The 11,746-nt window shown below is 34.8% G+C and overlaps 1 protein-coding gene across 1 annotated transcript; it reads left to right on the top strand.

The window, feature by feature from the left end:
* The first annotated feature begins 59 nt into the window (after positions 1–59).
* Positions 60–11,229, top strand: LOC125072336 (apoptosis-inducing factor 1, mitochondrial-like). Its single transcript, XM_047682941.1, has 16 exons — positions 60–228; positions 439–653; positions 2,110–2,253; positions 2,428–2,488; positions 2,570–2,706; positions 3,147–3,274; positions 3,830–4,017; positions 6,928–7,113; positions 7,667–7,819; positions 8,049–8,131; positions 8,310–8,435; positions 8,677–8,853; positions 9,456–9,571; positions 10,227–10,350; positions 10,797–10,921; positions 11,208–11,229. Exons 1-16 carry the CDS (start codon positions 138–140, stop codon positions 11,221–11,223), a joined length of 2,070 nt encoding a protein of 689 aa, XP_047538897.1. The 5' UTR covers positions 60–137; the 3' UTR covers positions 11,224–11,229.
* The last annotated feature ends 517 nt before the right edge of the window (positions 11,230–11,746 follow it).

Raw genomic sequence — 11,746 nt, forward strand, 5'->3', positions numbered from 1 at the left:
ATTCGATTTTTTAATTACCGTCGAAAAAACATAGAATTTACAAATTTCTGTCATTTTCAAAAATTATGTGAATCATTTTTTTAATAGATCAGTAAAAATTAAATTATAGTATAATATTATCTTAAAATTAAAGCAAGATGTTGAGTTGTCCGTTTAGATGCTGCAATCACATTCGCCGTTTCAATGCTGTGGTCAGCAACAATAGCCTTGAAGTCGCAACTTACTTAGGTACGCCTCTTAAGACCGATATAATATTACAATAAACTTATATAAGAAATGGTTGTCTTTTATAAATTAAAGATTAATTTGTTTTCTTGTCCCAAATATTTACAATTTTAGATAAATTATGAGTATATTAATCCGCAAAGAGTAGAAAATATATAATTTCAACGTTTTTATAACTTTGTCGTAGTTATGTGAATTATAAAAATATTTTAGGACAAACAAGGAACTATAACAAAGATAAAGGGAGTTGTTGTAAAGATGTAGCTCAAACTGAGGGTAAATTGGTCGAACAATGGCCTAAGAGTGATCCACCACCACCGGCGTGGCGAAATGAGTGTCCCAGAGACCCACAACCGCCGAACTACGACCCATACAGGATCAAAGTTCCAGATGTCGTTGTTCCGCCCTTGCCGCCCAGTAATGCGAAGGTATTGTATCAATTTCTTTTTGGTTGTATTAATAAAAGTATATAGTAATGTTTATTTTGTGGCATCTTTACCTTTAAAGCGTGCGTTAAGTGCGTTAGACGAAATCAGAGCCCGTAAAATTAAGTATCTAATGAAATCCAGCTTGTGCTTTCTTCATCAGTGGACGGGTGTCGTGTTCACTAGCAGCCATTCCGGAGGAGGACGCGATCATCAACATGCTGGTTATAGCCACTCAGGAACTGATCCACATCAACAGCACCGCGCTCCACAAAGTTCGGAGGAGCAGCCTGAAAAACAAGAGGATCCTACTAGCGAAGGCTTTTTTGGATATTTAAGAAGCCTATTCGGTAGAGGCAAAGAAAAATCAGGAAAGGATAAGATGTCCATGATTGGTGAATTAGGAACGCACTAAATTCTTTACAATACATCATATGTTGGTAAGATTAAAGTCATAGTAAAATAGATTCTTTATGAAAACGGGACAGAAAATGGATTTCGTCAAACGCACTTAAAGTCCATCTAAATGAATGTCGTGTATACATATAATTCTTTGGCAGGAAATACTCGGCGAAGATTCAAGAGAACTCTTCAATAGTGCAGAAATCAATTATGGTAATAATGCTTACCGAGGGATGCAAGATTTATTCCATAATTCGTCAATCATCCATCCCGATTACTGGAAGGAAAAACAAACAAAATTGGCCAAAATTTCGAATGAAGTGCAAGATCCGTTGCCCAAACTTGGATATCATGGGAAACAAAAATATAAGTACGCATTTCATGAACCCTGGAAACCACTCGACAGAATTACATTACTTGCACAAGCGGAAAAAGAAGAAATTGGAGAAACAGACAACGTGTCAAATTTTGAAAAAACTAATGAGCAGTTAACTTAAACGGGCTCTGATTTTGATAAAATTATTGTAACACAAATTTAGTCCTTGATATAAGATGGTGCATAATAAACAATAAATGTTTCAGTGATAATGTTTCCTTAATTCCTTGTTTACGATAAGTCCTAAAGTTAGTCTAAGCGTTTACAATTCAACTATAACTGTCCGTCAGTTTCATTTGTGGTTTCTTTCAAATTTTTTCAATAGAAAAAAAAATCATCATTGGTCTGGTCATTAATAATAATTAATATTTTTTATTATTAACGTGGTCCCGATTTAATTTCTTTTACGTGATAAAATTACATTTTCTCATATATTTAATTGAATTACGATGAAGTCATTATCATGTGGTGCTTTTAAATTTCAATCCATATACAAATGCTAAAATTGGTAGAATTTTATTTTGTTACGTGGATTTTTCATTTGATTTGTTAACAAAATCGGTAAATCTTAATAAGATCGTAACAAGAAACTTTCGCCTGAATTCAATTCAAAAGTTCAAAGACGAAACGTGTAAACTCAAAATTATTAAAATATTCCGAATCATCTACTAAATCTTGCAGCCCATGATAGACTGTGCTCGCACGAAGGGTCCTTGCTCAGTGAAGCCACCACCGGAACCACCCGCATGTCCACCACCACCACCCAAACCATTCCCTTGGATCTACGTCTGGTCTGTTGCTTCATTCTTTGGTATTATGGGGTTGGTAAGTTGAATGAAGTGAATAGTGAATATATATGTAACATTTTTGAACAAAGAAGTATTTGTTTCATACATTTTTTTTTAACTTTTTTTTTGTTTGTATAATTTTAACGTTTACACGCCTTAACAATAATTCACGGGCTACATAAATGTAATAAAATATTTTTAAATCCTTCAGATTTATAAGTTGTATTTATGGCAAGAAATGAGAATTAAACTTGGTGACCATACTCCTAAGTGTAAGTATAATGCTTAAACAATTAAAAGATCATTATTTGACAAGAATAGAAAAAAATACAACTGTTTATATTTTATACTAGGGCGCCCTCGACGAAAAATTAAGGCACCTTTCCACTGCAAGGATTTACCAGCCTGTGTACAGTATCTGATAGTAGGCGCCGGAGCTGCCGGATGGGCCGCTTACCGCGCGATCATGGAGCACGATAAGACTGCCAAGGTGATTAACAGAAACTTCAGGAAGTTGGTATCACGCAAAGAAATTACTCAAAACCTTACAGATTTTAACTACCTATATTTAATAAATAGTTGGTCCTTTGAAACGATGCCAACTTTACCATAGCGTACACATCCTTTAGTCGCGTACGTCAGTATAATATCATTGTTGTAATATTATTCCATCTTTGTCACGTTTTTCGTTGTTCCCGTTTTTATGTCAGGTCGTTAATTTATTGTACTACAGTGAAATGGATTTTGTCTTTACTATAAGAGCAAGGCTTCAAATTATGGATTTATAGCTTAGCTAAGCTTTCGTGTGATTATGATTATATTCTCAAGCAAAAACTTTATCTACATTTATTAGCTAAAGTATTTAGTTATGTATGTATGTAGGTATGTAGTAGTATAAAAAAGTTTCATATTACTAATATGACTGTGTAGGTTTTCTTCATAACTAAAGAAGACTGTCTGCCGTACATGCAGCCCCCAATGTCTAAACACATGTGGTGGAATCCCGAACCACCTGACATAAAAACTCTCAATTATATCGAAGAGGGTACGCGACACACGTAAGTATAGAACTTTTATAGCCGAAGTATTAGTTGTTTTGACAGTTAATGCTTGTGTAATACTACCCAAGGGATACATAGAGTACGAAATACACTTAAGAGGTTTTTTTATAAGTTACAATAATTCTCTCTTTTGTTGACGAGTCAAGAGCTACTGTTTAACGTATTCCCCGAGGGTAAGTGTGAAATAAAATAATAAGTCGACGATACTTATATCGTAAAATATATATTTGTGCTGTAAACACATTCGACTCTAAAATTTTTGGAGCTTAGTAGCGTCATATTGTACACTATTGTTCTCTATAAACATATGTTGGGGTGTAAAATAAATACTTATAATGATTTCATTACAATGTTTGAAAATTGATATATGCAATTAATGTACCAACAAATAGCGATAATAATTATTAAACATAGCATAATTCTAATTGTAAAGTTTGATGCAAATTATCACTTGTCAGATATTTTGGTTTTAGAAATTAAAGTTTTATTTACAGTTTTTGTTAAAAAAATACATAAAAGATATCATTTTATTGATAGAAAATTTTGTTTCAGGATGTATTACGCGGATTGTGCATCTTTCATGGATCCCATAAAGTTTTATCGTAAGAAAAAAGGTCCAGCTGTGTCGATAGCGAGGGGTTGGTGTGTGCTGAGAGTTGACGCGGATGATCACGTCGTCTGGGTGAAAACAATGTGTGGGGAGCAGCCTATATATTACGAGAGATGTCTTCTTGCACCTGGTTAGTAACAGCTTGTACATGTTTCACTGTTGGGTTAAGCTTTTTGTTAAATATTTGTTTTGGAGTTTATCGCACCGCATGTTAGAAGAAACACAAAGTCAAAAATCTTGATTCAATATAGAAGCGTTACACCTGCTTGTTGATTGTCAAAAATCTACCGTCGGTTCGGGACCAAACACCTCAGACCTAAGAAGAACCGGCGACATGTGGCCAAATTTTATCCGACATATGTAGATTTTCGCAAGATGTTTTCCTTTTTAGCTGAGTATGACGTAAATGATAAAAAAATGAAATCATAGAAATTCAAAGAAAAACCAAAATCAAAAGATTCTTGTCGTCTGTAATTGACACAATACATGTACGGATATATAGTATCATCGTTGTACGGATATATAGTATCATCATAGTATCATATGCATCGCTAATTTGCAGTATGTATAAAGTAAGAAAGTGGTACCCATCCTCGTAGCTCTGGACTACTCTGGAGTCAACCAACATTTTTTTTTCTAAAAGTTAAAATTGTCAAATAAGTAGCATCTTGTAGTATTATTACAAATAAGTAAATAATGTACAGCTACCAATGTTTGTTGGACGCGTATCACGCAAAGACCACAATATTTTATATTAAATTTGTACCATAAAATATAGCGTTTTTTGGAGAAGTTTTTTGGATAAATATTACCATCCATTATAATTAAACATATAACGTAGCTACAGCAACGCGTGTCCGAGTCTGCTAGTATTTAATAAATAATACTTTTTTGGATTTAAATATAACTTCAGTAAGATCGGAGCTTACATAGTGGATTTAATGCGTCAATCTTAACGAGACTCGTCGAATCCGTAACGAATGTCTGGAATGGCAACAATGAGTTTTTACGTTCTTGATTGATGTTTGTAATATATCTCGTGCTCAATGTTGTAATGAAAAGAGCATGTTTCGAATGCTAATCTGCGGCTTGTTTAACTAAAACACTGAAGTTCAAGTCCTAAGTTTAGAGAACAAGGATCTGTGCTGAAAAATAGGGAATTTACGTAATATATATATCGGAGCGTTGTTACTTTGGTTGTTGATTTGGATAATTAATGAATCGAGTAGTTGGCAATAATGTTTGATGGCTGATTTACTTTTAAGAGCGGGTCACCCCGAATGGAGTTGTAAGTGCCATGGCAACGCGAGTCGTTATGTTTTGACAAGCTTCTCGAATGCGATGGTTGCTTGCAAACCCATTTGCTCTTAATCGAGATGAATTATTGTAATCCTTTGATATTATTGTGGTGTACGATTATTGAATCAATTAATACAGTAATCAGACGATATTAAATACGTTTTATTTTGTGAATATCTCCATTGCACGCCCACATAGTCTTACAAATGTCGGATCAATCCCCGAACCCAACTGTTCGGCATCCTGCTTCTCCGACATCAGAAGTGGGATCAGAACACATATCAGACTACGCAGGCTCACGCAGCAGGCTACGAATGCCACAGCTCAAGCAAGCAAGAAATACAATGGACGTCTCGAAGAAAATATCCCTGTTGACGTGTTTTTCCTGTGGCGAGCGAAGCCACATATCGACGCGTTGTGCGAAGAAGGAAAAACAAAACAAGCGAGTCACTTGTGGAACGTCGAGTGGATGTCTGCACGATGAAGCCAACTGTAGGCTTATTCTTTATTGATAACGGTGGGCAGTTTTCATTTTGTTTTGATTTCGGTGGTAACAAATTACTTGGTAAGAGAAAGCATAGCATAGTGACCCTACTAGAGATTGACTTGGTGATAAAATTGGCCTTGGTGGCAAATGATGGCCTTGGTGGCAAGTGATTGACTTGGTGACAAAATTGGCCTTGGTGGCAAATGACAGCCTTGGTGGCAAATGACAGCCTTGGTGGCAAATGACAGCCTTGGTGGCAAGAGATTGACTTAGTAGCATAAATAGACCTTGGTGGTCTTGCTGGTCGCTTACCTTGTAAAGTTATGCTGCTAGAGAATATTATGCTATTGAGATAGCATGGACGGTTATAATATTCATCGTGTGGTGGTCAGAATGGCCAAGCGGGTTATGATGTGTACATTTGTTGTTTTATTGTTTACAGACGAGGAGGTTTACAGCAACGAGACACACGAGGACGTGTGATAGTGCAGGATGGCCGTATCGGAGCGTTGTTACTTTGGTTGTTGATTTGGATAATTAATGAATCGAGTAGTTGGCAATAATGTTTGATGGCTGATTTACTTTTAAGAGCGGGTCACCCCGAATGGAGTTGTAAGTGCCATGGCAACGCGAGTCGTTATGTTTTGACAAGCTTCTCGAATGCGATGGTTGCTTGCAAACCCATTTGCTCTTAATCGAGATGAATTATTGTAATCCTTTGATATTATTGTGGTGTACGATTATTGAATCAATTAATACAGTAATCAGACGATATTAAATACGTTTTATTTTGTGAATATCTCCATTGCACGCCCACATAGTCTTACAAATGTCGGATCAATCCCCGAACCCAACTGTTCGGCATCCTGCTTCTCCGACATATACATACTTTTTAAAATTTGGTGTCAATTTTTTTTTACACTTTTTGAAACAATAGACGCCTGTATAGTCTATTCTAATCGATTAGGGATTATTTGTATATTCCTTAAAACTTAGATTTACGTACGCTACTCCACTTATCTACTTATATTTGATTTTACTTCCAAAGTTCCGAAAATATATTCATCGACGTTAAAAACGCAAATTCTAAATAGATAGCATAGATCACTCTAGCTCTCGACCGCGTTAAAACGATATCAAATGTTCTTTATTTGGTTTTTGTCGTCTTGTGGTTGGAATATACGATGGACATTAGGGTACTGTCGCTGAAAATTTTTATATATTATTGAGTTCTGTTAACTTTTTAACCGTCAGGCGCAAAAGCAAATAACCTATCCATATTCAAGTCAGCGTCGAAACAAGTTCGGGACAGAGTCTGCACACTTCGTACTATCCGAGATCTGGAGATTGCCTATCGGAAGGTGAAAGCATCGAAGCACGTAGTTATAATCGGAGGTGGTTTCTTAGGATGTGAACTTGCTTGGTACTTGGGGAGGATGGGTAAGATTTTTGTAATTCTTTTATTTTACATTAACAAATGATAATATTTAAAAAAAAAAATATATCCAATGTTTGTTGTTGGAATATTTGACTTGAATAAATGAGGTTTTCAGTTATGTTCAGGTATAAATTTTTGTTTACAAAGCTATTTTTACGATTGTTTTTTTGTGAAAGATTCAGAATAAACTGAAATTGTTCCATCTCAATTTTACTGTTATTGTACAACATTTGATTTTTTTTATTAAATAAATATTATATATTTTTTTCCGCAACAAAATTTTATGTTTGAACATACAGACTCGTATTTGTTGTATTGGGTGAATAAGCTAATTTCAGATACTACTCTGATAAAAAAAAATATCTTATAATGAAAAACCACTCACCAAAGTTTATTCCACTACTCCAAATATGTTTTTCTCAACAGGACTAATTAAGGCATTAGCCCAGCTTAGGAATAATTTAACGCTGTTAATTTTTACTAAAAACTAGATAGTCTTATATCTAGCTTTATTGGTTATTTTTTTTGTGTATCTTTAAATAAATAAAATAATAGATAGAGTGGTGGAACGCCACGAGGAAAAAGAACCACTGAAGATCGTGCAGATCATCAAAGACAAGGGTATCATGTCTGGAGTGTTACCGGAGTATATCGGCGAATGGGCGACCGAGAAGATTAAGTGTGAAGGCGTGACTGTTATACCGAAAAGTAAAGCATATTTCTAGTGTGGCAAAATATTTTGTAAAATAATACATTCGTAGTTTTACTTCTTCCACCATGGTAGACTAATATAATAATTAATAATACGAAGATACGAGATTTCCCAGTTGCTAAAAAGCTAATTTTGCTGAGCAATACATTTAATTTACTTTCTTTTACAAATTTTTTGCACGTGTTTGGAATTAATAAAACAATACTTTTTACTTGTTTCATTCAGCCCAAGTATACGATGCCTTCGAAACTCCCGATGGACGTCTTGAATTAACTTTATCAAATGGAAATTCTATAGTTACAGATTATGTAAGTACGTGAATAAATATTTTGTGCTGTTAGAGGATAATTTTATAAAAGGAATATTTAATTTTCTAGATTTTCTAGATTTCCATAACACAAGTGCTTTATCTACTTACATTGGGATCAGAGTAATGTATGTGATGTTGTCCAATATTTATTTATTTTTTTTTTTTTTATTCAATAGGTTTTCGTAGCGATTGGCACGGAACCGCGTGTAGAGTTAGCGGAACCATCTTTCTTAGAAGTGGACCCGGTTAATGGAGGCTTTCTGGTCAACACCGAGTTGGAGGCCAGGACACACTTATATGTGGTAGGGAAAGTATGGTTTTTACATTTGTCTATTATGATGTGTCAGAAGGCTTAAGGAAAAATTTACTTTGCCAATTTTTCAAAGAACCTTTTGTACATCAGGTCAATAGTAATAGGTAATATTTTTTTTTAAATAGCGGAAGATCAATAATAATTGATTATTCAGGGTATCGATTACGCATAGTTTCTTGTCTTTGATACGATTTTTAAATTGGATTAATAAGTTCATAGACAAACTTTAGGCAGGTGACGCAGCGAGCTTCTACTCCCAATGGAAGGACACCAGGCTCCGCTTGTCCCACTTCGGTAACGCTGAGGAGCAAGGCTACGTGGCTGGGGCCAACATGACTGGCTACTGGGTGCCGTGTAATATGGAACCACATTTTAAATTACACCTCGGTGAATCTCTCGAAATGGAGGTAAGATGATACATTTGTTAATGGTTGAAATTGTGTACAAATTTCTGTGTGATTCGTGGCGTATGTCTGTGTAATGGATTTATAATTTAGTAGGTAGTAAGACTGTGCAAGCCTATCTAGATAGATACCCACACATCAGATATTCTACTGCCAAACAGCAATACTTAGTATTATTGTGTTTCGGTTTGAAGGAAAAGTGAGTGATTCTATGAGCCTGTATATAATATAATAATGTGAATATAACATCTTAGTTAACAAGGTTGGCTACGCATTGACGATGCAATATCATGAGTTTATCTTATGTATATATTGTTATATGTGATAATCTTCTTGGGAACTAAGTACCAAATTAAGCTTGACTCAAATCACTAGACTGATAAGGTTTCTAATATAATGGAAGGATAAAATAATAAACAAAATGAAAATAATATAATAAAAACTAATCACAAATCTTGGGCTGTTGATATTAAAATGGTGGTTTTTAACTCAATTTATCATTATTACATAAAAAATCGACATTAAAGAATACGGTTCAATACACATGGTTATAATTGGTTAAATAATTTTGTCAAAATCCTAATGTTTATTTTAATATTTAATAGGCGGTAGGTGAGGTCGGCGCATGTATGTCTACTGTGGGCATATTCAAGCCGTGTAGTGAAAATACTAAACCGCAAGCACCAGCTGCTGGGGATGGAGACAGACCTTGCTACAAACAGTTAGTTAAAGCAAATTTACTATACCTAATGTTGTATGAGAGCTGAGATGACATAATATTAACCTACAGGATTAAATCTTGGCAAGCACCTGAATTATACGCTTGATTTACTAGTATGTGGTGATAGACAACACTTGGTGGTTGGTGGTGCTAGAGCTTTTTCGTACTGTTGTTTTCTGGTTTGAAGGGAGAGTGAGCCAGTGGAGCCAACGTGACTACAGGTACATAACATCTTAACTCCCTAGGTTGGTTATGCATTGGCGATTACGATGGTTAATTTAAGTGCCAATATGTATAAACAGTTTTGACGGTGACCACTTACCGTCAGCTGGCCTATTTACTCATCCGCTTACCTAAATCATAAAAAAAACATTAGGAATCCTTTTAGCGTCAAATCAAAAATTTGCCATACTGTTATCCTTGAAACCTCATTAGTGCAGCTTCATGCAATAAAATCAAACCTTCCCAAGGGGAGGACTTATTGGCCCATTCGTAGGAAATTTATAGGTTACTTTCTGAAAGTCCTTTGGACTACGGGTATAGATTACAAATATTTCAGTCGACGATAGTATGTACTTTCTTATTCAGATGGAGTTAGATTAGATAATGCCCTATTTATAAATGTAAGTATATAACATGAGTAAATATTCTGCAGGTCGGAAGAATATCGGAACAGATATAAGCGAGGCATGCTGTTTTATTTGCGAGACGAATTGATAGTGGGTTTGGTGTTTTGGAACATGCCGCCTGTCGACGATCGCTATGGGGTAGCCACAGAGGTAATTAAAGTCTATTTAAGTATATCTCTTCTGAGTGTCCTACATCTAAATAAAAATCCTTTGTTGTTTTGTATTACAAGCGTATTTAAAATGATTAAATATGGTTTCTCTGACTCTGAGTTTAAATCGGGTAGGTCCCATTAAATATTTTGGTTTTCTTAATAATAAATTCTGCAGCGGTCTGAAAGTCCCGTGCTTCGGAAAGCTTGTTAAGTGGTATGTCCTGTGCCTCAACTCTCTCTGGTCATGACAGAATGCAATCCAATGGATTGTGAGAGTTATGAAATTTGGAAGGCATCTGTGTTTAATAAAAGGCTCATGCATTGTAATAAGTTAAAAAAACATTGGAATTCTTTAAATATTGGCAATTATTTGCTTCGAATTCTTATTTCAGAGATCGTATTATCTTGCAAAAATGAATGTTAAGTTTTTGTGAATTTTCATAGGTTCTTCGAGCTCGTCCTACGTATAAGGACATCAACATGCTGGCAGGACTCTTCGGATTCCCGGAGACCCAGTGCGACTACCTCAGCGAGGAAGAACTTAAGGAACCAGGGCCTTGTATTCAAAAGTGAGGGGGTTTTCATTCGATTTATTTTTAAATATCAGCTCAGATAATATTTTTATGTAAATTACTAGTATTTAAAAAGATAACAAGATAAGTGCTTTTATATAATTCGGTCAAATATGACTTTCATATATTACGACTGGTGATCAGATGCCACATTGGTTTAGTGTCTAGAACGCGTAAATTTTAAATGAAGTTTGTGGGTTCAAAGCCCAGCACAACTGAGTTTCATATGATGGTAGGATGTTTTTTAATGTGACTAACCTATACATATATTTTTTTCTTCTAGCCGGAGATTTGCATGAAACGAAATTTGAGCCGGAACTTTAAGCAGTTTTAATCGAGCGCATTTCAAGAGAATTAACTAAAAAAACAGTAATATATACTTTACAATTTTGATCGACTTTTCTTTGTAATGTTTTCCTTTAACGTAATTAATACTTAACTTTTATAATTTATATAATAATTGATTGGTCTTTTTTTAACTTTGTATGGCTTAAGCAATTTTCTGTGCGAACTTCAACTTATTTTTATTCGGCAAGTAATCAAGTGAAGTCGTAAAAACAAAAACAGAAATTAATTTCTTCATCATCATTAATTATTATTAATGTTTTAACAATGTTTATGAGGTCGTTTTGGTTCTGTAAAGTAATTTAAAAATAACTTGTAGATTTTCTTTGTAGGGTTTTTTTTTAAGCTAGCGGCGGTCTTTTGTAGCTGTTAATATTGTTAGATAATTGATTAGCATAAAATAGTAGATCGGGAAGTTTCCGATTTGTCATGTTATATTCAATAGGCCGGAAGGGCTTTTGTCTGTCCGGTCGTCTT

This window comes from Vanessa atalanta, chromosome 21, assembly GCF_905147765.1.
Source record: "Vanessa atalanta chromosome 21, ilVanAtal1.2, whole genome shotgun sequence".
Taxonomy (NCBI): domain Eukaryota; kingdom Metazoa; phylum Arthropoda; class Insecta; order Lepidoptera; family Nymphalidae; genus Vanessa; species Vanessa atalanta.

Coding starts and splice junctions, on each gene's coding strand:
- LOC125072336 (XM_047682941.1), top strand. CDS start 138: ATGTTGAGTTGTCCGTTTAGATGCTGCAATCACATTCGCCGTTTCAAT. Junction 4,018..6,927: donor GAGATGTCTTCTTGCACCTG/GTTAGTAACAGC, acceptor TTTAACCGTCAG/GCGCAAAAGCAAATAACCTA. Junction 8,854..9,455: donor GTGAATCTCTCGAAATGGAG/GTAAGATGATAC, acceptor AATATTTAATAG/GCGGTAGGTGAGGTCGGCGC.